A 27,184-nucleotide genomic window follows, 5' to 3' on the forward strand; every position below is an offset into this window, starting at 1 on the left:
ACCTGGAAGATTGCCAGTTTGTTTTCCCAAAGGCTGAGCAAACCCGCCCTCAGCCACATCCATTGTGCCCCTGGAAATGTTTGGGGAATGTTAGTTATCTGTCAAACAGGAAGAAAAGATGAAATTGGTTTAATGAAATGCAATGGAATGAAATGGAATTTAATTTTCTCTCTGAAACATAGCTTGATCATGAGTATGAATAACTATTATTATGTATGAATGCAGCATGACGTTGAAGCATTTCAGTATGTAAGACAAAGAATAAGCTTTTTTAAATCACAATTTTACCATAACAGCCAGACACATCCAGAGATATTCAGTGATTCCCCAAACTCTTTCAATTAAGAAAGCCAATGTCAGTCAGAAAAAAATATCTAACACCTCTAATAGCTAACTCTATGCTCAGAATACATTGCTGCTAACTCTTGTCGTTTTATCACAAGTCTCATGACAGCTTGTACTTTTCTTTAAAGACTGACCACTTGGAGATCTGTGACTTCATGAGAATTTTAATTCTTTATGCAATTTTTTCATCTTTACAGTTGCATTTTTAAAAATTATTTATAAGACAATCATGCTATTTCATCCATCATTTCAAAATGGTTCAGTTGACAAGAATGGAACTCGATAGCCTTCTGTATTAATTTTCTTTTTGATGAAAAAATGAAGTGTTGTTCTATATGTCTTCAAATAATATGTCAAATCAAAGGATGGGATTATGGTTTGGGGGAGGATTGGGGATTTTTTATATCTGTTACTTGTTGCTACACAACTTGGGATAATTCTTCTTTAATTATTTAAATTGCTGCACTCACATCTATCAGTTCAATGAGAATTTATCCATAAAATTCCATAAACCCCCTTAAGAAAAAAGTATACCAATGGCACTGGTTTGGTAATTGCCACACATCTTTTTGAGCTCTTTTCATCTTCTTCCATTTTTCCAGTTTACATTCCTTCCTTCAGCTGTTCTCCTATTACAGTGGTCTTCTTATTTTAAATTTTTCAAAGAGAAAAATTGAAGCAGTCTCCAAATTCCTGCCAGAAAACCCTTCCGTTTTTTTGACAAGATGGTAAACATCTTCACAACATAGTTTTACTTAAGTTCAGCATCGTTTCAGCACAAATGTTAACACAGTAATACCTAATAACAACACCATTTACACATTGGGAGAGCACAGATGTTGAATATTTATATGCACTTCTGCTATAGTACTCTTTAATAACATAGTAATGTAACCACATTTTCAGCCTGAGTAAATGTAATTGCTTTCAATGCTATGTGTTCAGAAGGTCTATTTATTCAGCTAATAAAAGCGAACATACATAGAATACTAATATGCCTCTGTGTGCGTGTGAAATCTGAGGCACCACCATCTACAATCCACGTACACGGGTGTTTTCAGGGATTATCAGAGAAGATTTAACACTAGCTGAAAGCCAGCATGGGGAACAAAGAACTGATGGTTTTAGTCTGTACACAAAATATCAACAGTTCCCTTTGACTTGCTGCCAGCCTGCTTTTACCTCGTGTGTCCCCGAGGACTTGCAGGACACGGGCTGCACAAGCTAGCAGAGGCCGTGAGGTAGTTTTATGAGCAGTCCCCCATGCAGATGTCCTAATTTTACTTCAGGGCGGCCCACCCATCTGCAAGGCCTCTTTTTTCCACGTATTTTATGAGCGCACAGAACCCCTGCCCCATAGGGCCTGCTGCTGCCGAAGAACCCCCAAGGCATCAGACGGCACACCGTGGGAGTACAGCACTGAGACGGGAAGACCCAGCTATGTGAGGTGATTTTTTTCTCATTAAGCGGAGAGGCAAGTGCCGGGGCTGCAGAGCGGGGACGAGGCGCAACACTGCGCCCTGCGGGCAGGCCAGGGGCAGCACCCCTCACCCCAACAGCCGCATCCGCTGACGGCCTCACAGCCCGCCTTAGCCCCGCCCATTCCCTTCTTTCTTCCGATTGGCTCCTCCGCTCCCATTCCCCGCCAATCCCCGACCACGCTCCGCAACGCCGCTCCTTCCCCTTCCCGCGCCCGCTGCCGCCGGCGCGCAGCTAGGAGCCGCCACGCGGGGCGGGCCAGGGGGGCGTTAGCCCCGCCCCTCCACTAACGGCCGTCCCGTCCGTCAGCCAAGCAGGCTCGGGATTGGTCGGCGCGGGGCGCGCGCCCCGCGGGAGGGGGCAGAGCGGGAGGGCGGGTGGCCCCTCCCGCGCGTCGGCCGGGGCCGGGGCCGGGGCCGGGGCCGGGGCCGGGGCCATGGCCAGGCCGGGGGCTGCGCGGCCCTGCAAGGTGCGTGCGGGGCGGGCGTCCCGGGGGAGCAGGGGCGTTTGGAGCCTCTCCTTGTCTGTAGTCGGGTCTCAGCCCGCTCTTGAGATGCCTCACTAGACCTCTGACTTACTCGGGGAGGATGGGAGCGTGTCCCCGCCGAGTGCGGAGCTGGGCGATCAGCGTAACGACTCCTGAGGGGGAGTCGGGCCTTCCGGCACCGAATGCCTGTGGTTTCCCTGGCTTAGCCCAGCAGCCCTTCCTCAGGGCTCAGCAGGTCTGTGTGTGTCTGTAAGGGGCACCGCAGCAAGCTTTCTGTTCGAGGGTTCGTCCACCTTGGTGTATTTGTGGTTTGAGCAGCGACCGTAGGGGATTCTTGAAATCCCCAGAGTTTAGGTGTGTATTTACAGAGCTTGGTTGCAGTCTGCAACGTATGTTTGTATGTCAGCCCTTGACCGTGTCATTAAGTGAGTTACTGTATCTGTAGAAAGCTGCGGAAATTAATGAAGCTTCATGCTCTGAAGGTACGTTTTGTGAAGTGAAAACTACAAGATTCAGACTGATGGCAGTGGTGGGCCCCCTCCTTGTTCTGAGAGCTGTAAATTACCTTTAACTGATCTGCCTCAGGAAAAGTTCTTGGAGTTAGTGGGCAATGGTAGTCTTCAATTATGTTGTGAAAGTACTTCATGAAAATCAAAGTATATTTCTGTAATCAACAGGTGCTGTCTTCCGGAAGGCTAACAGGAACAGCTAAATTAACAAATGGAAGAAAACAGTAAGACCTTAATCGTGAATACTATCTAAGATTGAGTGTATGTGTGAGTGTTTGGGAACCTTATACTTGTCATACTTCACAACTAGCCAGAAATTCTTTGTATATATCAGAAAGTGGTTTTAGCTGAAAGGCAGTACAGCCAGGTTCTAAGCAGCCCATGAATAGACGGACACAAACTGAATAGAAATTCTGCCTGTAGAAACACAGGGTTGACTCTCCCTGCGTGTTTTATTTATAAAAGATTGCATTTGTATAGTTACTAGCCGTTCGTAAGACTGTTGAGTAAAGACTGAATTCTCCTTTGACATAAGCTGTTAATATCTGCTAAACAAGTTTGTTGCAGCAGTGCGAAGTTTTCAGAAAGAGAAAGATATTTTGTTTTTTGATAAAATTAATTTAGTTTAGTTTGCTATTATTGAATAAAAGTAAATTTTTTACTTTGCTGCATATTAAGGAGGTAGTATAAACAGTGAATTTGACTTTTTCAGGTTTGGCTTAAGAAAAGGATGTCATTCTGATGTGGAGTCCGGATACTCTCTCTATTCTACTGATTCTGATGATCAGGTAATTGAATGACTTTTTAATACAGTCATTTCTGTTATCTAAAGAGAAGGGAAATTGGAATACCTTGAATAATAGAAGAAAAACAGGTTAATTTAGATACTACTGCATCTGGACTGGAAATAGCTCCTGCAAAGCTAGCAAGAATGTCTGTACTGCATCTTGTAGATACATGCAAGTTGGCTTTGTGTACAGTGAGTTTGGCTCTGACAAATCTCATTAAGGCACAGGATATATTTTGCAAACACAACTATGCTGTTTATGGACTAGAGCTGGCCCTAGCAGAAGTATAGCCATATTTGCTAGGTTTTGTGCTGAAAAGAGTGAGTTGTATGGAGTCAGTGCTGCAGTGCTTATTTTCTGTGTAGTGCTGAGTCAGTTATCTCTAGAATAGAAATAGGCTGTAGATAATAGCTTAACTGTACATGGAACTAAGAATAAAAACCACACATATGCAATTATCAAAACATAAAATGCAGCAAATGGACACATATGCAAGAAAACAATTTAGTTTTTTTGCAAAAATTGCATGTTTGCAAACTTTCGTGTAATTGCAAAGCAATACATGGAAAATTACATAGTTTTGCTCATTATCAGTTGTTCTTTTTCAGCTGACAGAGTGCGGAACACTCACCTCTAAAATAGTATCTTGGTTCACTGAAAGAAAACAGTGATACTCATTTTCTGACTGCAGTATTTTTTGTGCAGGTTGATACTATTCATAATGGACTTGACCGTTGTGCAGCTTTACTGAAGAGTATCTTACAAAACGAGGCTACAGGTTGTACCTATTGAAAATTCAAGTTATGTTTTTAGTTTTTGTAAGACTGTTTTGATTTGTTTTGTTGACTAGTTTTTCTTTTGACCAATACCAGGAAGAGAGACTATCCATAAACAGCCTGGGAAAACAGCTTCCATTAAAATTACTTCCAAGCCTTTGCTAACCAAAGGAAATACTTCAAAGAAGAAAGGGTTGAAAAAAAACATTACTCCTGCCCACGTCCGAAAAGAAATTGGTAAGTGGGCTTTCTTGGTTTTGCTTTTTTCTCAAGCAACATTGAGAGACTCCTCAACTTACTGAGATATAACAAGGCTTCAGGTAATTGTTGTCACTTGTTATAGGTTGATCCAGGGCTGGATCCACAAAAGGACATAGACAGTACTCATTGCCTTTTAGAAACCTTAAATGTTTACTAAACAGTTACTAAAATTCACAAAAGTTTGAGCTTCATGTACAAGGAAGAAAGTTGAGTATGTTTACAAATACCAACATCATCAAGTTTAGCTGGTAGGAAGCATGGAGGAGAATGATAATACCTGTGCCCTATTTCTCTTGGACGATGAGGCATTACAGTGCTTGGTCTCTGGGGTACACAGCTATAAACTGTCCTGGAGTTAGGTGTCCAGCCAGGCTTTTCTCAAAGATCAATTTCTGGAAACAGGAAAGTATTGCAATAAATAATAACTCAGATGGTTTAGTGGCCAGAGCACTTGAATGGAAAGGTAGATGGAGTGCTCTAGGCTGAGTTGCTCTCAGTTGAAATATTTCACTTTTTATTAGCGTTTCTCCCTCTCTCTACCCTGTTTCTTTTGTGTGATTTCTAATCCAGTAGACAGGTGGGGCCTGTAGACTAGGTATGTAACAGAACAGCTATTTTGTGAAATGTAGAAGGTAAGCACATAGCTGATATCTTTCCAGCACTGTAAAAATATGGAGTTTTAATTATACCCAACATAAGAAAATTATGTTTGGAGAGTGCTTTGGTATGGGTTATTCCTAATAGTCTAAAAGCTTAGGAAGCTAAGCAGAGATTTTAAGAATTGCATTTTAGAACTGGCCTTCTGTAGGATTAAATCTCTCTGCTTCTTTCAAGGACAGCAGTCTGTCCAACTGGGTTAGGTTGCTCTGTCTAGAAGAAAGAAATGATGGATTAATTTGCTGGTGAGTAAAAATCAGGCTGGAATCTTAGGCTGTAGGGTCTTTCGGTTTCCTTTTTCAAAGGAACCTGCCAGAGTTTGCCTGATGACACAGTGGGTTTGTGTAGATCAAGAAGACAGACAACTTCAGCTGGGTTTTTTGTTCTTTTCTCTATAGTGCCAATATCGAATAGAAAACTTGCCTTGTCCACCACACCTTCCACTGAGAAAGAGCTTTCCAGTGCAGCACAGAATCAGCTGGTTCAACCAATTCATGTGCCTTGCAGTCAACACTCTCCTGTGATGCATCAGAAACTGTGCGAGCATGTGCAAACTCAGATGTCTCTGATAACTGGCCATCCACCACAGAACAGTAATGAAACTCCTACTGTAACTTCTTTTCCTACCTCAAATCATGGTTGGTGGAACTATTAGAGCCTGCTATTTTACTGTACGAGTTTTGCCCAAAATTGCCCTGATCTGTGAGTGTTGTTTTCTTTTAGGATGTCAAAATGTTACAGCTTTTAATTACCGATTACCTACCTCCACAGCAGCTCTGTCCCTGCAGGAGTCGGCTAATCCCTTATCTATTCAGTCAGTAAGTAAAAGTTCGATTTTGACTATTAATAAACATTTTAAATTAGCACTGCCTATTTATTTATACATTTATTTAAGTGTGTGGGTTTTCTTGGTTTTATGTAATAACTTTCCTTAAAGAAAAAAAAAGCCTCTTTCAGCCTATAGATGAACAGAATAAATAATGAGAGAAAATACTGCTATTTAAAATATATTTTACATAGTGGTGAATTCTGTAATAGACAGCAAACATGGAAGGTGCAGGAAATTATTCATTACTGTTAATAAATACATTCTTACTAACGCACATTAGGATCATTAACCAACTCCTGATAAAAGAATCCTATCTCATATAGCTTTTCCCTGCCAATGATCAAGTTGGTTATTTCTTCAGACACTATGTATTATCTCAGAGGCACATTTTAAAATACTTGTGTATTTCAGGGTATGGAATAGAACTGACAGAGAGTACCAACTGCCACCTTGGGAAATGTGGTAAAGGGCTGTCACCTTGAAACTCTAAGACTGTGGACTTACCTTCCATCTGCAGGCAGTCCATGTATAGTTAGTGCTGTCCTTGGCTTTTAAGAAATCCACCTACTTAAAATATTGAAATATGGAATATATTTTTTTTTTCTTCCGTGTTCTGGTTTGATTCAAGGAATGAGTATTCATAAAGCAAAAAACCACAACAAATGAAACACTGCTGAGGTTTTTTCTTTACAGAACAGCTGAAAAAGAACTGTGCTTTAATGTTGCCAGTAACATTTAAGATAAAGGTAATCTAAACCAGATTTACATTTTAATTGCTCCTTAATATACTGGAAAATGATGCAATTAATGAGTTGTGGTTGCATTTATAATTTGCAAAGAATGATCAAAACTACATTGAGTCAGACAAGGGTGTTTTGGTTTTTTTTAAGATTAAAAAAAAAATCATGTTAGTTTTTTAATATGAATATTCTTTATGCAGGGTGTTCCTGTAGATGGTGGCAATGAATGTGGGCCAGAGATGGGAGGACGTGTGGTTTGCCCGGTAGTTTCTGCTGCGCCTACTACTGCTGTGCAAATACAGTCTGCCACTGCTCTTCCTAGTGTGATCCCTTGTATAGCATCAGGTGCATCAAGTAACTCTACAGTGCCTACATTCATCCTATCATCTTCTGGCAGAGAGATGACCCCAAACCATGAGCAACAGATAAAAGAAGCAGATTTGATAAGATGCATACAAGCTCACCTGGCCCTGTTACAATCACATGAAATGATGAACAGCAGGACTGAACAGAAGCACCATCATCATTGTCCAGCAAAACATAATGCTTCAAGTAATAAAGAGGAGGATACTTCTGAAGAACACAGTGAGGACACGGTCAGCGAAGAAGATGGATTGAATGTACTTGACATAGCCCCAGTGAGAGATACAAGCTGTAAGACAAGTTTTGTGAAGAAAGTTCTAAAATCTAGAAAAGAAAGTCCAGAAGAAGCAACACATGAAGTTAAGACTGTAAAGTATCTTCTGGGAGAGCTCAGAGCACTGATAACAGATCAAGGTGAGGACATTTTCATTGTGCAGTAGAGTGATTACATATGAATAACACAAGAGCTGTGTTAAATGAGTGAGCACTTCCATCTCTGGAAGTTGTATGTGTCAGATGATATGTGACATCTTAGAGTGGTTTTCCACAACTTTAATAGCTTCATGTTTCACTCTGGATAAGTATTAAATTATTTTTTGGAGTATTTTAACATTATCCTAACAGCTATAAGATAAGGATTGTTCTCATTTCATATACAGTGTTTTCCCCTGAGAAAGGGAGCAGCATAGACATTGTAACAGCAATCCCACCAAGGCTGGTTGGAGAGATGGTGGGTTGTGATTTATCAAGAATCTAAAGCATAGTTTTCATAGTCAAGCTTAAAAATTTTAAATAACTAAATACCGTTAAAATAAAGATGAGGTTTTCTTGGAGAAAAAAAGTAGATACTGTAATATCACTTTGTAGATTGCTTAATCACATATAAAATATTGTCATATTGCAGGTTTATATGTTTAAGGTGTCTTTTTTCCATCACCTCTTGCAGATGATTCAGAAATGTTAAGGTTGATGAGTGAAATAGAAGACTGCATATCATTGCTCCCAGCAGTAGTGGGGAGTACAAATATACAAGCTGAAATAGCACTAGCTTTACAGCCTCTCAGAAGTGAAAATGCCCAGCTGCGTAGGTTAGTAACTCGTCAGTGATTCTGTATTTACTGCAAACATGACATGCCTAAAGCATCTTAAAGTGGTCTGTTCTAAATTGCATATTTTAGCATTGTTATGGTGTAAGTGTTACGACCCTTTCATTCTTGTCTGTGCAGTATTTATGTATTAGAAGGTGCGTTGGTAAGGTTACATAGTTTAAATAATTAACACATAGCAAGACGTCAGTTAATACTGATGTTTTGGTAGCATCAGTTACATCATGATTGGGCATTGGTCTAGGTGGGATCTTTGTCTCTGAAAACTGCAGTATCAAGGTAGTTAGCCTGCTTATATTCTTTTGTAGTCTATTCTCAAATGCAAAAATGTCTCTCATTTCAGGGGAGCTCTCAAATACATAACTGGGTAGCACTTTACTTCAGAACAGAGGGAAAGATATTTACCAGAACTTGCAAAGGGTCTTTTGTGTTGAAGAAATATAGGAATGTAAGAAAAATGCATTATTAAAACTTTTTGATGTTTCTGAAACATTCTGTGACATTTAATTCTCAGTAGCAACTTCTTACCAAACTAATTTAAAATTCAGTGGTTTTGAGCTTATTCTGAACTTTCTGAATTTGTGTTTTTTCACGATTCATATTTAGGAGACTAAGAATATTAAACCGGCAACTCGGGGAACGAGAAAGAAGTGAGAAGACATCTGGACAGAGCTGCAACTATGAATGTAAAGTACTAATAGAGAATGATGCTTGTTAAGGGCGTTTTTGTTAAAGCTTTATTTAAATAGATACAGACATATAAAGATATAAGTATGTCAATAAAAAATAACAGTACATATTGTGGCCTTTAGTGGCACCTGAACTAAGTGTTGCGGGTCTAATCATGCAACTGCATTTGCATGGATTGTTGTGCCTGTTTAGACTCCACATAGCGAGACTCAGCTCTTCAGCTGCTGAGCAGATTATTTTTCCTTATGTGCGTCTTAAAATGAAGATGACACGTAATTAAGGAGAAAGCTTGAGTTTTATCTTGCTGCCTCAAAAAACCCTTCTATCTGTAAGCAAAATTCATATTACCAAGATTATTTTAAAACTTAGTTTTATTTAGAAATTCAAACTGTGCCACACAAAACAAACTTTTTATGTTTTGCTTTCGGTAGTAGTTTCTTTGCAGTCCTTGAATATGGTGCTCCAGAGTCAATTGAAAGAATCACTGAAAGGCCTTGAGTCACTGCAGGCTAAAAATGAAGAACTACTTAAGATAATAGAAAGTCAGAAAGAAGAAAATAAACGTCTTGCAAAAGATATTCAAGATAAAGAAGAAGAATTGCTTGAAAACAAACAGCATTATGACATTCATTCTGCCAAGCTCAAGATTGGTATGTGTTTTGAATTTTTTTATTCTTCATTTAGTGTTTTAAAACTTAAATAATTAGGTAAATTCTTCTTGGCATTTTAGAATTGGAAGAGGCATTAGCAAATGTGAAGAGCCTTCACTTTAAGCTGGAAGCTTCAGAGAAAGAAAATAAGATTTTGGGTATAACGTTACGTCAGCGTGATGCAGAAGTTAACAGACTGCGTGAATTAACCAGGTGCTATTGGCTAAGCTATTTTTTTTGCCTCTTGACATCACATTTTTTTTTTTTCCTCATACTTTGGATTATTGTAAGCTTAGTGTCTTGGTGGTAGTAGGTTACATAGGCTAAAACTCCTCTTCGTAGTTACTTTTGCTCCAATGGTGCTATAATTTTCTTAAAACAGGGTTGTCATGCTCCATGACTTGAGTTCTGTTGTAAAGTAAAATGCTATGTGCCTTAACTTGTGCGAAGTTTTAACTCTTAATAGCAGAGCTGCCAATAAGGAGCAACATGGTAAGTGCATGCACCTGAAAACCTACTGATACTTCCTGTGAAGCTGTTGAATTTGGAAACTAACTCTTAACCTGAATTAAGGAGGGATATTTTTTTTTCTTTCTTTCTTTACACTGGTTCAGAGACTGATCTGAAGATCTGTATTCAGGACCCACAGCAAGCTCTTCCTGTGGGAATGAGCAGTCCTTTCTTTAATTGTACACACATTTGAAGTAAATTATACCCAGATATTAAGTATGGGTAAAGGTGGGAGTTCTTGGATCACTGAATGAAGGTGGTGTTACTCACAATTTTTTAGAACTATTACTGTGAATTTATTTCATCATGGTCTTTTATGATGAATGTAGTGGCAAGCTGGGAGACTTAAGTAGCTTTTTGCACATGCAAAGCAGTTTGTACATACAATTTCTTTGGACATGATGGGTACAGGAAGTTAAACTGTTGTCTGTCTTGTTTATAGTTGATACTGATTGGAATGTCTGAATTTTTAATCAACACTTCAGATTCTTTAGTAGAACTTTAGACACATTACATGTTTCTATGACTACTATACTGACCACCAGATGGTAGTATAATGATGTCTTATTACATGTGTATGTGTATATGCTATATACATAAGCATTTAAGCGTTTATTTCTTTTGATGTACAAAGCAGAAAATGAGAAGAATTATTTCTTTTATTATATTTTTTTATTTAGATGCAATGGGAAGAATAATTCAGAAAAAAATTCTCACTGATTTTGGTAACTGTTTCTGTATGCTTTGTAACAGTTTCTCGATATCAATGTATTCCATTTTGTAGCACTCAAAGCAGGTAAATCAGGAATAATCTCAAGAGCTTCATTGGGTTGTGCTATTTTAGTTACTTTATAGGCACATTGAGCTGAGCTGAAGAAGGAAATTCAAGAAACCTGGATTACATTTATACTACATTTGTTCACACTATATACTACACTGGTTCACATTTATACTACATTTTATGACAACATGTAGAAAGAGACTTGTAACTTTGCCTGATGTTTTGGCTGATGAGTCTGATGAATCTTATGTTTTGGGGTTATATAAAAGTTTTTAACTATTTTTTTAGTGACTATTTTTCAATCTCATTAATTGATCTTATCTTAACAGAACCTTGCAGGGCAGTATGGCCAAGCTTCTGTCTGACCTCACAGTAGACAACATTAGGCCTAAACCTGAAAAAGGTCTCTCAAAGTCTCTTTTAGAAGACCATGAAAAGCAGATGCAACCTGATCCGTTTCCCGGGAGTACTTCAGTAATGACTTACCTTAAAAAATTAGAAATGGATCATATTTTGACAGATACAGAACTTCAGTTCTCAAATAAAAGTGGAGAATTAGAAATGCGAAATCCAGCCTACGAAAAGTTTGCTGCTGAAGGAAGTAAGATAAACAGTATGTTCTCAGAAGAAGGAACATCAGCTCCCAGAATACTACTAACCTCACTGAAGCAAGATGCAGACACAGTTAGTGATTCTGGGACTTTACTAGATGACCAAAACAAGTTGGATGAGACTGTTTATATTCCATTGACTAGCAGTGCCTCTAAAAAACAGCAACCAATCTCTGAAACAACTGGTGTGCTACCGCAAAGCAGAGGGGCTTGTAAGATGTTGGACTACCACTGTGAGCTCTCAAACTCTGTGCAGCAGAATGGATGTGACATATCAAAGGATCCAACTATTCTGGATAAATTAAGTGCTGGGTACAGTGTGAAAAAGACTATGGAAAACACGCTTGAAGTTACAGGGGATAAAGTGAAGCCAGAAGGAGACAAAGTCCAAATGAGGCCAAAAGGCACTCCAAGTGGAGCTGCAGAAGACTTCACACACAAACCAGATCAACCTCAGCCTGGTACATACCCTTGTGTACCAATACTATTTCAGAAAGAGATTTCTCAGAAAAAAGGCAGTGAAATAGCTGATTTCAGTTCCATTTCATTTGATGATATATCAGGGAAGTCTGAATGGAGTGCATCCTCTTTCTCAACATTTACTTCTCGAGATGAAGAAGACTTTAAGAATAGCTTAGCAGCCTTGGATGCCAACATAGCTAGGTTACAAAGAACTCTGCAAAATAGCATTATGAAACAATGAGTATAAGGAAACAAAATGGGGTGCACTTTTTTGGATTATTTAGGTTTTTCTTAAGTATATTAGTAAATATGGTACTGATACGAATATTTGTATTTTTTGGTATGAAATGACTTGTTCCTAGCTGTTTAAATTATGGATGGGATTTGTTCCTCATTAAGCTATGGTGCTGCTTCCCTTGATGTGTATAACTTCAAATAACTGGTATAAATGCCTTTTTTTAAATTATGACTTAGGTTTATACTCTTTAATTGCAAAATTAATTCTTAGAACAGCACTGATAACTGTTTAAGAAACCAGTGTGCTGTTAGTAATACAGTTTTTCTATTAAAGGATAAAGTACACTTGCATGTTTTTTCTGTGTGCTTTTTCAAAGTAGTAAGAGCAGCATTGAGAGAGATGCATTTGAAGTCATTTGCAGATGTGATAAAGAGAAATTTTTATTTCATTATAATTTGACTGTTATAAAATTGGATGCATAGTTATTTTCCTTGGTTATGATAACATATTTCAAGAATTTAGCTCCTTGTTCTGGTTCGCCATGAAGATGTGCAAACAGTAGTGTCAATATCAAAGAAACAGGTGGGCAGGACTTCTTATTCAGCTGCATTGCTTCTTAATCCAAGTTGAGTTTAATCAAGAAGTGGTAGTTTAATTGGTGAAAGTGGAGCTGTCTTGAACTTAAAAAGTGTTCTGCCTTGACTAGGTGGATCACTTAAAATTGGGGTTTTTTTAAAGAGGAACTTAGGTGCAGAAGGCTAAATTAAATGTCCTTGTTTACCAATTTTTTTGTTGTTGTCCCCTGAAGAGCAGTCGCAGGTACCATACATGGGCAAGAGGTTTCACAGATAGAGGCCAGGGAAGAGCTAGCTACAGAGCAGCTCTGTAGGAACACCGAGAGTTACAATTGATAAGTCAGGATTGTGCTGTTCAAAAAAAAAAAAAATGCAGCCATTGTATGGGTATTTGCAGTATATGGTAGGTCCTATAAAATACATGAAACATACCTTTTTCACTCATCACTGGTAAAACTCAATTTTCAGTTTTGAGCATTGTACTTGAAGAAAGAAGTTAATTAAGTGGGAAGTCCAGATGAGAGCAAGAAAAGAACCATCAAAGTTCTGTTCTTTTCTACAATTCTGTTTTAGGTCATAGTTTTTACAGATGCTTGATTTTATCTAAAGTAAAAGAGAATATAGTACCAGTAGATAAACACAGAACAGTCTGATGCTGAGGAACAGAAGCAATAACAGGCTTCGGCTGACACAAAGGAGACAAATTAGGCATTAGTGAAAGCTGGCAAACCGGTACAGTTAGTGAAGCACTAGTATATAGTGTGAGGAAGTCATGGAAATTCCACAGTTGTTGAGGTGTCAAATGTGTTGGGCATAAATACAGAGAGTCTGGACTGAGTTACCTAAACTGGCTCTCACAGGAATGGGAGCGGAGGGGGGAATGATTGCAGTCTGTTGTTCTCCTTGACGAGGCTTTCCGGATCTCAGTGTCACAAATATGCATAGTGCAAGTTTTTAAGTTATAGGTATGGGAGAGTGGTGTTATTGCTACCATTCTGTTCCTCTTACACCCTTAGCAGTGCTTGAATGCTGTTTTTCATGACTCATGGTTTTTCAGGGAAAGTATCTTTGGAAAAGGGAACAGCACTATAAGGACCTGAATTTAAGACTGCTTTTTTTTTTTTGCAGTGTTGGTTTTTTTGGGTTTGTGTGTCCCTCCCCTCCCCCCCCCCCCCCCAAACCATTACTGTGCTTCTTGATGCTGGCCTCTTATGTTTCCTTGTAGGACAGAAGTCTCAAGATTTACCACTTTGAATAATTTTATTTTTTTCCCATGATTAGTTGCTTGAATGAACTTGTTTTAAAGTTAGGGCACTATCCATACATTGTGCTGTGGAGCAGTTCTGTGATTATTTTAGTTACTAGTAATTGAGCAATAAAAAGGTATGAAGACAACACATACTACAGAAGATGCCAACTGGCACTCCTGCTTCAAAAAAGGAAAGTTAGACTAAATAGTGACTTCAGTGATTTAGAATGCTTTTAAGGCTTGGCCTGGATTTCTTATTATTCTCCACACTATTTGTGCTCAGATTCAAAATAAGGTTGATGGTATGAAAGTGAACATGTTTTAATTAAATATTTACAAGCGGTTTCAGTGTAGAAGCAAAGCAAGCTTTAAGCAATGATTATGGCATGGATTAAAGACAAGCTACAATAAATTCTAGTCTTTAAAACTCATGAGAAGACTGAGAAAAGGTTGGAAGAATATTCATTAGTAGACAAACTAACTGAGTTTTCTTCTTGCAGCTAGGACTGTTACTCCAATTGAAGGAGGGTATTTGTCCTGGCCAAAGCTAGTTGCAATCTGCATAAAGCAGCTGTGGTGTCAAGATGCCCAAGCACGTGCTTCTCGCATTGAGAGCATTTGCATTCACTTTTATCTCAACAGGGAAGATGTTACACCATCTTACTTGTGTCCTGTTCATCTTTACAAAGTTAGTTCTATCAAAGCATGAGATGACTACTGGAAAACCTTTTTGGGGATAATGAGCAGGTTTGTAATGTTTATCCTTCTCTTAGAAGGAGGAGAAGCTAAGAAGAAGAAATAGGAAGGAGGAGTCATCTTTAATATAGTTTGTTTTGTACTCGGATATGTCAAGCAGAGCTAGAGCAACTTTAAATGAAATAAAAAATTTCCCATATATGGGCTTTATGAATGTGCACTGTTGTGGAGCAAAAACCAGCCAGCAAGATCAAATATGCAAGTCTTTAAAAGGTGGGAAGGGCTTCCAGGATTCAACTCAAGGATATTGAAACTGTGGAAGTCAACATAGCTGTAGTATTCAGTAAGGCTCAACAGAAGATAAATAATGATAACATCTCTTACAAAATTGTTCTTTTAATGTGTTGTATGTTATAAATAATATCTACAGAAAATAAAGGAAATCCTAGAGTCTGCACATTTTGACCACTCAAATTGGCATATGGTCAGAAGTACGTAGCAAGTAAGATCCCAGGTGACTGAGTAGAAAGAAATACTTACCTTTGGTGCCTACAACAGCTTAAAAGTTATTTCTTCTCATTCCCGTAGTAACAAGGTAGAAATCACTATGGACCAAAGGCATCACCTTTGTCAACATCCATGCTTGGAATGTTGGAGCAGGTCATACTGCAGCCTATATTGCTGCTCTTCACCATCCAGGATATGGCAAGTGCTTGTCGTTGCATAAGTTGGGAGTTAGTAGGATTCATCCTTGTTGCAAGCAAGTAGACCTCAGGCCTGTATCTTTCATGGGCTTAGATACATTCCTCTCCACACTACTTTTAAGAACTTTTCAGTCTCATCTAACTGATTGAGCTACCTGGCTAGATTCCAACACAAAACTTTGTTTCCCCACCAGCCCTGGTTACCCTTGCTAAAAACTAACTTTCTATTTGGAAGCAGGACAGAATTTTTACCTGTGTAAATCCAGCACTCATGCCAACCACTCCAAAAAGAGAAATACAATCATTTGACTTCTGGTTTTGGATGCATCCCTACAATGAGGGACGGTCATAGGTAGAGGAATCAAAGTGTATTTGTGACAGAATTCAAGCTCCGCTTCTGTTTCAGGTTTGTTAAGGATCCTTTAGGATATCTTGGGAGAGGCAAGAGAATACAGTAATGAGTTGGGCCAGTGTCAACTACGCAAGTCATTTTTGTGTTGCACATGGAATTTTGCTATTGTTTCTAAGGAAGAAAAGGTGGTATTTAAATTCAGGTAGATACATTGTCTTGGAAAAGCATGGACCTCACTCAGAGCTGAAGGATCAGATAAAGGGCAGCCAGCTGTGGTGCCTCAGTTTCTGTAGCCAGGAGGTGATGTTTGAATGAGCAAGGCTAACAGGAGCATAAACAGCCATGAGATAGCAGAGACAGTTCAAAAGGAACCATCTCCTCCGTGTCTGAAGGCCTGTTCTACACCTGCTGTTTTCCTGTGGTCATGGAAAAACAGCTTAAGGTTTTCTGCCACCGTATTGTAAGTAGTTATAAAATAAGTTCTTTTATAGTATATTTTCAGTATTTACAAGGATTTACAGTTGAACCTTATGATGCCAAGTTGGGAAAAGCGCAACTAGTTGGGCTGAGGAGGTTTTTTATCACAGGTCATACAGACAAACAAGTATTCAGCAGAACTTTCCAGCTTGGCCAGCAGAGCTGGTTTCAGGTTCTGTCCATCACTGTATCAGCTTCCAAATATAAGGGATATATGGAATTTGTATATGCAACATGAAATCATTGTTCTATGTTCAGGAATAGCTGCTGTGAAACATCTCTCATGTTCCAAGGATTAATTTACAAGGAACAGCTCAGCAGCTGCAACTTCAGTGATCGTGTAGCCTCCTCTAGATTTTTCTTGTAGCCACAGAGAGAAGATACAGGAGTTTCATTTTTACAGAGCATATTCTGTGAAGTTGGCATCTGCACTTTCCAGTGATGTGGAAAGGAAAGGAACTCTGAAAACTTTTCATCAAGCTCCTAACAGTCACTTTCCTTTTATGAACCCTTTTCCATAAGGAAAAGGGAAAAGTTTGGGCAGTACTCCAGAATCTAGGATACTTGAGTTTAACCCATATATAATTTCCTGCTCTGACTTCTTGAGCAATGAGTGTCTATAACCCAGTGTCTCGTTCAAAGAACTGGGGAATGGTGGTAGCTCCCTGCAGACGCAAAGGATTGCTGCCTCACTACTGTGTCCAAGTTAATCAAAGACTTCATAAGGTTTTCATAGCCTATCTGCTTTTAAGGTGAAATCAAGAGTGACAGTAACTTCCATGACTGTTCTTACGATTTGAGCTGTAACCGGACAGGAGCCTGAACAGAACAACCTGTCCTTTCCCCCAGCCTTTAATTAGTATTACGTTTGATCAAGTATGTTTGCACATAGTGCATAAGCTGTGAAAATGGACTGTTTCTGCAATCTTTAACAGTCTTTGTAAGTGTATTCACTTCAGCTCTTTTCATCTGTTACCACAGTGTAGGCAAGGGAAAGGTACCTCTCTAAGTAGTCCACACCTTCAGTTATTGGCAATCCCCTGTTACACTTGTCAGGAGTCCTCAAAGGCTTCCCAGTAAGCTATGGTGCAGCTGTGAGGAGAGCAGTATTCATCAGATTATCTTTGTGCAGATGTGGATTAGTCAATCCCATGGTCATGCACTGCTTTCCCTTCCAATGCTTGACAGAAGTGCCACAGTTACATGATTATCTTTTTCAGGAAAAAAATAATGTGTAAATGAGATGTCAGCTGTGATCTACACAGATACTGTGGTCTTACCTAAATGCATCTTCAGTGAATGATTTCACATGCTGTTTGAAGACCAAACACCAAGCTAAATGCTTTTGCAGACACATTCTGTTTATCAGGACACAGAGTGGAGAGAATATAGAGATTATATTCTCTAGATATAGAGAATTATTCTCTAGTTGTACTCTTAAATATAGATTCTCCAGTTGTACTCTTAAACGTTTGTCCTGGCCACACGCAGGACTGCAGTCACAGTGCACAGCCACGCAACAACCCCCAGTCATGAAGTGACACCAGTAGTCTTGCAAGTTCACCAGCGATGGCACATGCTGAAAATCTCCTTTTCGCACGCGTGGGAACATCCATTACTGAAGTTTTTACCCTGTGCTCCAAAGACAATGTAAGAATGGTGCTTTACTGACTGGAAAAAGAGCAGCTTAAACTAGTTGAAGTGTAGTGGCCATCTGTGCTACAGTTAACATTATGTGGTTTATAGGCTCTTTAAGCATTTGCATGTCTAAAGACTACTTAGAAGTATTATTTCTTTTAAGACTCCTGGTTTTGTCCAAGCCCATGATGAATTCTGGCTACTTCTCTGCTGCAATCATACAGCCAAAACATATATTTTCTTACTGCCTCCTCCCAGATTCTATTCTGTATTTAGAAGTTAGCAGTGATGGTTTTGGACTTGCAATTATGATATTAAGCTAAGTGTAAAGTATTTTTCTTGGCATAATCTAGAATATAAATAGTTTTAACATCAGTTTCAGGTTCTCTTTATGCCCCTAGGGAATGCCAGCTCTCTTTCATAGTTAGTCTCAGAACTAAGATCATCCCAACATCACCCTTGCCCAGCGCCCCCTTTCCAAGAAACACAAGCGAAGCAGGGCCAAGAACTCTGCTCTGCCCCCAAGACTTCAGACAGACAACACAGAATTATTGCTCTGTGCAGATGTTCCCATACGGTCCCTCAACCTTCGTCCCCCTTTCCTCCCAGTCTGCAGAGATGCAGCAGTTCACCGTGACATTGGGCTCTCTCCAGCACTAGCATTGTCTCCAACCAAAGTTTGCATTTCTGTTCAAAGAATTTTTCACCATGGCATTTTTACGACTCACACTGGCCCCTGGGCCAAGGCTTGAAATTTAAGGGCTACTGATTTTCACCTTCCCTCTGTAACACCAAGCACACAGGAATGTGGCGACCTAATCCAGCTTTTAAACCACGACCCTCTGTGCGAGAGCACGGTGGAGCCTCCCTGTAAGTAATGAAGCTAGAGTTTAAGTGATTACTTTCATAGCAGCCATTGACTAAGAAATGACAAGCTCAGATCAGATTCTGAAGTGAGTTCTTTCAAAAGCACCTACTATTTTTATTTTAAAAAGACTATTCATCGTCAATCCAATGTGCTTAGTGTAACATATACTGCACAAATATAGGCATTTGCCTGTTCAAGCTTCCTAATTCTTCCCAGGAGCGTTCCTGAACACGGTCCTTCAACCATTGCTATGCTGTTAAGAAGCTCTGAGATGCCCCACCTCGAGGAGTCACAAATACCTACCTTCCTTCTGCAAGCATAGGCAGCAATGTCGACTGCGATGTCGAGTGAGACAACAGCCAGCAGCGTGCGTATGGACCAAGGAGTCACAGCCCAGCCCCATTCATTCACTGTGCTTGGTGAACGCGCTAAACACTCCCTCACGTGTCATCACTGTCTTTACTCCACTTCTGTCTCTGCCATCTCATAGCCCGACCCTAATCCTTACAAAAGGGTTAAGATCGTCCCCCGAGAAAGCACTGCTTGGAAAGCCAGGCTCAGAGCACACTCACTACAGCAGAGCCTCTTGCCTAGCAGCTGGCTGTGGAAACAAGAGCAGGAGTCATCACCACAAACCCGCCGAGGAGCCTCAGACACCGCTCATGCAGACTGTCTCAGGCCATGTATGGAAGAGCTGCTATTGTTAGTGCCACACAGGAAATATTCTAGGGAGTGTGTAATTGTTTACGCTCAGATTCTTTTATCAATGCTTAATTAACTACAGTTACAACACATGTTCACCATTAATATTTTAAATTACTGAGATGTTTTTTAAATCTATTCTGTCGGCCTTCTTAGAAACTGCCACCAAAGGTTCCAGAAGTGATAGGACGCAGTCCTGTGCTTGTAGTACTAGCCCCTGCTTGCTTAAGGGTCTTCAAGTATGATCTTACATGACTTCTACATTTTGTGCCCATAACAGTACAAAAGAGATCATTTCTAAAAGTTATCTGATGCTGATTTAGTTTTCTTCCTTTGTAAACAGCTCTGGGCATGTCTAAAACACTGTTTTACCCAGCTACAACAAAAGCTGTTGTCATCCAGCCACGCTGCAGAAAGTGGTTACTTTGGATTTGGCCACATCTTCCCAATACACTGTTTCATCAGTCATTTAATCCCACAGAAGCCACAATGAGAAACATTTTGCTTCTAAAATCGAGAGACCACTTCTAAAAGTCTAGAAATTTCCCCCCCAGTTGGCTGCTTCAGCTGGATCCCCTCTGCTGAAGTAACCGAGCAGCAGCTTCTTCACCTTTTAAATAGGAACATACCTAGCCTAAATGTACTGAAAGACTAGTTTTCCTTTTACAGAGACCTGGGAGGACTGCAAATGAAAGTCATTTTACAGTGCCTGGGTTTTGTTGGAAAATCAGTCAGGGCTCCAAAAATTAGCAAAAAAACCCCCCTTCTCCTTTTGAAGATTACAGGCTTGCAAGAAGATTCATTACTTGGGTCACAAGCCTTGAAGTTGATCATTCTCAGCCTATGCTCTAGACAGTCTGGCTGTGTAGTACGCTTAAGTCATTAAAGATTTCATGTTTGTGGTTTTGCAGGATTTTAGTTTCTAAAGGAGTTATTCTGATAGTTTAAGGGCACATTAACTAGTCTTGCTGTTCCCATCCACCTCTTGCAAATATTGACAATTAAATCAAGATTACAATTAATGCAGTTCTTCTGGATGATTGCACTTATGGTTGATCAAATCTGGAAACATCATTCCATTAACATTGAGAAGACTGCTCATTTTTTTTCTGGGGCAGTTGTGCATTTCTTGGTCTGATCTTTGCGGCTTTATGCTTATATATTAATGCTGCTCCCTTTCCTTCCTGCCGTACTCTCTCCTTGCAAATATCATGTTGTACATGGTTCTGCTCCCATCTTCCTTCCAATGCAACCCTTATTGGGGTAAGAGTCTTTCTCGGTTACCCACTGGAGGAAACAAATTCCTACCATAATGGCATCTGAATGTCTGTGGGTAGTTCATTATAAATCATGGCTCTAACTTCCAAGGACACTCAATTTCCAAGCCAAGTTCCCCAAAGAACGCTCATTAAAGTTTGTGTGCTTGAGATCAGTGTAAGTGTCTGGGCTCCAAGCCTGTGAAGGCACTCTGCATCTCAGTTTTAGGATCAGGACCTGTATTTGTTAGATTATTCAGTGCTTACATTATTTAACAGAGAAGCTAATAGCTGAAGGGATGCTTTAACTAAGCTTGCAGTTATTCTGTTCTTCCTATTCCATCCATAATTGATAATAAATTGCTATATTCTCATGCTTCAGCCCCAATGTATTTACCAAAGGCTTCCATTGATCTAGAGAATATTAGGACTACTACTAGAGGGGTATCCGGCTTTTAATGAATAGTGATTTTTTTTCCACAGGCAGGAAAGGACTTAAAGGGTCATCCCAGAATAGTTAAGGAAAAAGATTTAACTCCATACTCTTCAGCTTCCTTTGCTGAGGGCAGCAAATATTTTATCTACAGATAGTGGACAACCAGCGATAATCACCACACTGAAATCTGTGCAACCCTTATATGTGTGCTCTGTTGGTTAATCCAGAATCACTGTATTATTCTTTTATCACCACTTCCCCCAAGGGATCAGTACCAAGATGACATCTCCTGATCCATTTCTTACAAGAGAGAGCTTTCCTATATACAGAAAAGGTTAACACAAATGAACGAAGATTTGAGACTTTGTGATAAATGCAGGTTTGCGTGTCTGGTGCTTCTGGAACAAAAGAAGCAGTTTGCTAGTAAGAAATGTACCCAAATCACTAATTTATTATAACATTAAAGGGCTGCCTTTGCACAGCCATTCTGAATCTGCTTCCAGTCAGATCAAGGACTGATACTTATTAGTGAAGCTACTCACAATCCAAAAAGATATGAAACCGAGGCTTGGTTTTTAAATAAAAATGTCCTTCTTACCCTTTTCAGTTGTGCACTAGCTATAACCTGTATCTAGTAATAGAAAACCAGTTTTAAAGAAATACTGCAAAAAATCACCCCAGCAATGTGGCATCACTACTACAAGCTAGAGAGCTTTATTTTGGGTTTTTGAAGATGAAAGCTTTGCTTTCCTGACCACTCATTCTGTCGCTACGTAAAGACAAACACAAATCACTACCTTAACCCTGATGACAGAGATAAGCTCTATATAAAGCTACATACATTATAACAGTGAGAGCAAAATGAACAGTTTCCTTTTACGTATTTCAAAAGTAAGACATTGAAATATATTACTATACATCTAAAGAGGCTTTATATATAACGTAAGAATATATACAACTTTTCACTAGAGTTATCATTACAGTATATATTTTCAATGAAGCAAAGGCTTTGGAGATTAAACAAAGACCTAAGAAATGCAGAGCAAGTAATTGAAAGAATGTTAAAATTCTTACCTGTAAAAAAAGCCAAGAAAACATAAGCAAGCTTTAGCTACAGCAACCAATTTCTGGACTCTATGCCTTCATCTTTCTGCTAACCATTTGACCATCCCTACAAAACAATAAATGAAATAAAGCTTAGAGTACTGAATTTATTTGTTTTTATTTGTGGAGATGGGTGTAAATCAAAACACTTTCACTCCACCACATTCTGTTTTGACTGGCAAATGCCAACATAGCTGTAGGGTCCCAGGAGTTAGCTTTCAGGAACAGCTCCTAGTAGCTTTATATTACTTGTACTGAGGAGCTCCTTGAATATTCCCACTTTTTCTAATTAGGCTGAGCAAGGAATTATTGTTAAACTTCTTGCTAAACTCCAGTTTTCAGCAGGATTTTTCATAAGCATTTTTTCCTTATGCAGTTGTATGGTTTGTCTGACAGTGGGACTCTGTCAGCAATCTTTTACCTGAGCATTGCATGTACCAAACACATTTGTAGAAAATCATGCTTTTGTCCTATTTATTTTCAACTAATTTATATGTTTTCATGAAAGACAAGCTTAAAATATGCCCTAGACATCTGGAGAGGGTGCGAGTTGGTGACTGTGATGATCCTGGTCTCTCAGGAGGAATTCCCATGTAGAGCTGGAGCTGCCCTGGGAAAGGTCTTTCCCCTGCACTGCTGAGCTCTAATGCCGGACCTGCTGCCTGCATCATTACATTTGATATACAATTTTCCTGAAGAGCGCAAAGCAAAGTGAAGACTGTAAGTTTTGTAAGAAGACATACATATAGTAGAAACTTGCTATGCTATATGACTTTTGAAGCTTTGTAGCTCTCCTGGTATCATTCTGATCATCTGAAAAGTCATTTAAGCATGAATGAATGCTCTAAAGATTGCAAGGTAAGGTAGTACTGCCTATCTTATTAGATATACATATCTAAGAATACCACCTCTTCCCTCATTGCTCAAGGAAAGGACTCGGGCCAAACTTATTACAGTGACAGTGAATGGCAGTGAAAGTCAGGCTGGGACTAAAAACAGGTAAGAAAGAGTGAGAGAGAAAAAATCAGCTGAGATAGGGAGAAAATGTCTTTTGTAGATAAAGGAGGAAAAAACATTCTGCACAACTGACAGCAGCAGACGGCTGGCTGGTTAGATCGTCCGTCTTTCCATTTCCAGGATGGCTGAGTCACCAAAACACCTTCGCAGTTAGGTGTCATCACAATTTATATTCTATTACTTTGAGGCTTCTCCTCTGTAATTTTATTTTCAAAGAATTGTTGCTAGAATGCCTTTGTTTTCTGTTTAGGCATGCCTGGTCCTATGAAGGATTCCAGTTAGCTCTAGCAGGCATGAGGTATGCTGTTTCTTTGGAAACATCAAATCTAATTAAAATGGTAGTGCAGATATAATGCCCTTGGGTGCCTGCAATCCAAGGCATATATGGGATTCTGGGAGATGGGATAATTTCTCATCAGTCTGTAGAGGTCATTTTGGGGGCTAGTGGCATCATCTTCCAAGACACAGAGAAGCCAGATGTTAATAATGCCCTCAAGCAAGGGACAGAAAGTGGAGAGATAACCAGTGACATCGGGAAGCCCTAGATTGTCATCATCTAACACTAAATATTAGTTGTTAGTGACTGACTGCTCTAGGAGGCATCATTTACCCAAACTGTTGAGCAACTTACTCCCTTTGCTCATGAGTCAGGTTCCAGCCCCTACACAATTTCCTCTGATACGCTTTCAAGATGTCAGCCCCGTAGCAGTGAATGAAGTGCCCAGGCCTGAGCACAGCCGTCCCAGAGGCATACAGGGAACCAGCCCTCCCTTGGCAGTGACACCCCACCTGCACGGTCAGTACTTCTCCAGACTATTTTGTGGTTTTATTTTCTGTTGCCATGCCACATTGCTGTTCATTACGTTGTTCAGCAAAACTTTTAAGCTTTTTTTTACTAGTGGGGTGTTCCAAGCTCCTTCCTACTTCTTTACAAGATTATTTTCTCTTAGAGCTATTAATTTATATTTTCCAGAACTATGTTTTCCTTCTTTTATGTTTTTTTTAATTTTTGCAACAATTCCCAATGTACTGTAAATTTAAGATTTAACTATTTTTCTGTTTTACCTCACTTTAAATATCTTTTTTAAAGTTAAATTTGGCTCTGCATCACAGCTTGTTCCCTGTCTTTTAGAGAACTTTCAGTCTGACTATAGTGCTCCTATGCAACTAGTGGTAAATCCTGAACCATGAGTTTATAACCTGTATGCGCTCATACACTCTATAACAAAACTAGAGAAATTCTTAATACCCAAACAGGTAGCTAATTGAGTTTTTAATTCTTTTAGCCTTTTGGCTTCAATGATATGAGACAAAGCACTTTGGAAGCTATTTATATGCTGTGATAATAAATGGTATTTCGTTCAGTCATAAATAAGTTGCCCTGAAGTTTCAGCTGATATTCCGTAGTCCTGTACTGGCAGGAAAAATATGCTTGACATAAGCTTGACATGCTTTCTTTGGTACCATACATAATTTCACAACCCTACTGTCCCTTCTTAATTACCTTCTCTCTAAACTGCACACATGCATAGCCACATTAAAACCAGATGATGTTACTTGCATAAAAATGCTAAAATTCATTATTCAGCTTTATTGAAGCCAAATGAGTTCTGGATAAAACTGATGCCTCAGATAAAGATTGTGTGTAAAGAGGAAATGGGCTTTCCAATAGCAGCTGTAGAGCCTAAAGCCTCAGGTAGAGGTGTGTTAACAGCAATCAATCTATTAGTACTGAGGCAGTTTTCAATATATAATGAAAACATGTATTTTTGTTTTGCTTAGCATGTGTTTTTAGATCTATTTGATAAATTGTTGGTTTCAACCTATCATTACATTTGCCTTAATGAGATTAACTTATTAAAAGCTGCAGTTCCATGAAAAAACTACTTTGTTCATATGCTCAGTTCTTTAGACATATAACAAATTATTTTGGAATGTTCTCAGAGAAAAAAGTCTATTGCACTAGAGAAACTGTTCAAGCTTTTATTATAAGACTTGTTGCAAATAATTTAGCACTTGAATGCCTCTACTGATGAATAGGAGTCTGATCTGAGTCTGAGTTTCTAGCTAATTCTGTTGTTGTGGTTTAACCCCAGCCAGCAGCTAAGCCCCACACAGCCGCTTGCTCACTCCCCTCAGGTGGGATGGGGGGGAGAACCAGAAGGGTAAAAGCAAGAAAACTCGTGGGTTGAGATAAAGACAGTTTAATAGGGAAAGCAAAAGCTGCGCACACAAGCAAAGCAAAACAAGGAATTCATTCACTCCTTGCCACGGGCAGGCAGGTGTTCAGCCATCTCCAGGAAAGCAGGGCTCCATCACGCATAACCGTTACTTGGGAAGACAAACGCCATCACTCCGAACATCCCCCCGCTTCCTTGTTCTTCCCCCAGCTTTATATGCTGAGCATGACGCCATATGGTGTGGAAGAGCCCTTTGGCCAGTTGGGGTCAGCTGTCCCAGCCGTGTCCCCTCCCAGCTCCTTGTGCCCCCCAGCCTCCTCGCTGGTGGGGTGGGGTGAGGAGCAGAAAAGGCCTTGACTCTGTGTAAGCACTGCTCAGCAGTAACGAAAGCATCCCTGTATTATCAACACTGTTTTCAGCACAAATGCAAAACATAGCCCCATACTAGCTACTATAAAGAAAATTAACCCTATCCCAGCCAAAACCAGCACATCTGTTAATTAATTAAGGCCATTTTTCTGTGAAGTCAACATAATTATTCGTATTGTTATGAGGCTAAAAGACTGCAAACTAAATTCTGTTTTAGAAGATGAGGGATACGTATAGAGAAAAAGACAGTGTAAATGTTGTAGTCCTGAAAGTCTAGTACAGATAGGCAAAAAACATGTGTAATTAATTATTATTAGAACCTCCATTTAAAAGCAGGGAAGCTGAGATATAGAAAGCTGCCCAAATCAAATTACATTGTAAGTCTGCGGTAAAGAAATTAAAATGTTTCTGGAGCTGCATAGATGTGGTGAAAACATTTCACTTTGATGTGACTAGGCTACCGCTCATTTCCAATTTTCAGCTAACATGAGAGACACATTTATGTTAGTAATGAACTCGTACTCCAGGATAAAAGCAGTATGTGCAACATATAAACATGTCAAACAATTCCAGTTGAAAATGAAACTCTGGCAGCAAAACACATAGGCTGACGGTTTCTTTTCTGCAGTTTATTTTGGGGGTTGATTTTGGAGTCTTTTTTGGTTGTTTCTAACCCCAGCCTTTTGGATGTTTCAGGGTGAAATGAATGCAATGTTTCAACTGAAGTGAGCATGTTTTCCAACTTCTATGTATTCAGAGAAAGACAACTGGTAGGAAGCCTCTCTCTTTTTCATTAAGGGGTAAAATTGTAACTGATTTTTTTAACGTCTACAAAAGCATTGGGAAGTGGCAAGTCTGAAGACCGACACTTTCTATTCACATATGGAAATGTCCATTCCTCTTCTATGCTTCTCACCCCTATCTAGAAACTCTAGTTGGTCAGCAAGGTTGTTCTTTCTATTGAAACACTGAGAAGGTGGCCCATGAGGGTGCTAAATCAGTACTACTAATGAGATAAGTAGTCTGAGCAATAATCCAATTTAAGAATAATTAAGAGATAGCAGAAATACCTCTAGATCTTAAAAAAAACCCACCTCGCTTCATAAAACTATCAAGGTACCTTTCAAGAGACACCTTCTGTGTAGCAGTAGGTTACTGAGTGTGGGAGAAACACTGAATCTCATTTGTTCCAGCGAGCATACTGATAAACAGCCATATATTACCATAATTCATCTGGATCTCTCACCTTTACTATTGTCTTATTTTGGGCCTGGTTTTA

At 39.4% G+C, this 27,184-nt stretch overlaps 1 protein-coding gene and 1 long non-coding RNA gene across 3 annotated transcripts; one reads left to right on the forward strand and one right to left on the reverse strand.

Moving 5' to 3' along the window:
• Nucleotides 1-2,202: 2,202 nt before the first annotated feature.
• Nucleotides 2,203-13,933, forward strand: CCDC14 (coiled-coil domain containing 14). 2 transcript variants are annotated; one of them, XM_072873965.1, is made up of 13 exons: nucleotides 2,203-2,293; nucleotides 2,989-3,044; nucleotides 3,533-3,608; nucleotides 4,314-4,386; nucleotides 4,481-4,621; nucleotides 5,701-5,895; nucleotides 6,026-6,120; nucleotides 7,072-7,648; nucleotides 8,181-8,322; nucleotides 8,947-9,026; nucleotides 9,462-9,680; nucleotides 9,761-9,893; nucleotides 11,301-13,933. In XM_072873965.1, exons 1-13 carry the CDS (start codon nucleotides 2,261-2,263, stop codon nucleotides 12,283-12,285), a joined length of 2,805 nt encoding a protein of 934 aa, XP_072730066.1. In that variant the 5' UTR covers nucleotides 2,203-2,260; the 3' UTR covers nucleotides 12,286-13,933. The 2 variants fall into 2 exon arrangements, with proteins under 2 accessions (XP_072730066.1, XP_072730065.1); XM_072873964.1 differs by having other exon boundaries at nucleotides 5,701-5,940; nucleotides 11,301-13,932.
• On the reverse strand, nucleotides 12,763-27,184 carry LOC140657242 (uncharacterized). The gene is made up of 3 exons (XR_012044256.1): nucleotides 27,152-27,184; nucleotides 22,310-22,406; nucleotides 12,763-13,208 (listed from the first exon to the last, which is right to left on the reverse strand). It is a non-coding gene; the product is annotated as an uncharacterized lncRNA (long non-coding RNA).

This window comes from Ciconia boyciana, chromosome 10 (genome assembly GCF_034638445.1).
Source record: "Ciconia boyciana chromosome 10, ASM3463844v1, whole genome shotgun sequence".
In the NCBI taxonomy this organism is placed as follows: domain Eukaryota; kingdom Metazoa; phylum Chordata; class Aves; order Ciconiiformes; family Ciconiidae; genus Ciconia; species Ciconia boyciana.

What these genes read in the sequence shown, in the direction of transcription:
- CCDC14 (XM_072873964.1), top strand. Translation starts at nt 2,261, where the DNA reads ATGGCCAGGCCGGGGGCTGCGCGGCCCTGCAAG. An exon ending in CTTACAAAACGAGGCTACAG is followed by an intron (nt 4,387 to 4,480) that starts GTTGTACCTATT and finishes GACCAATACCAG; the next exon opens with GAAGAGAGACTATCCATAAA. An exon ending in TTCTGCCAAGCTCAAGATTG is followed by an intron (nt 9,681 to 9,760) that starts GTATGTGTTTTG and finishes TTGGCATTTTAG; the next exon opens with AATTGGAAGAGGCATTAGCA.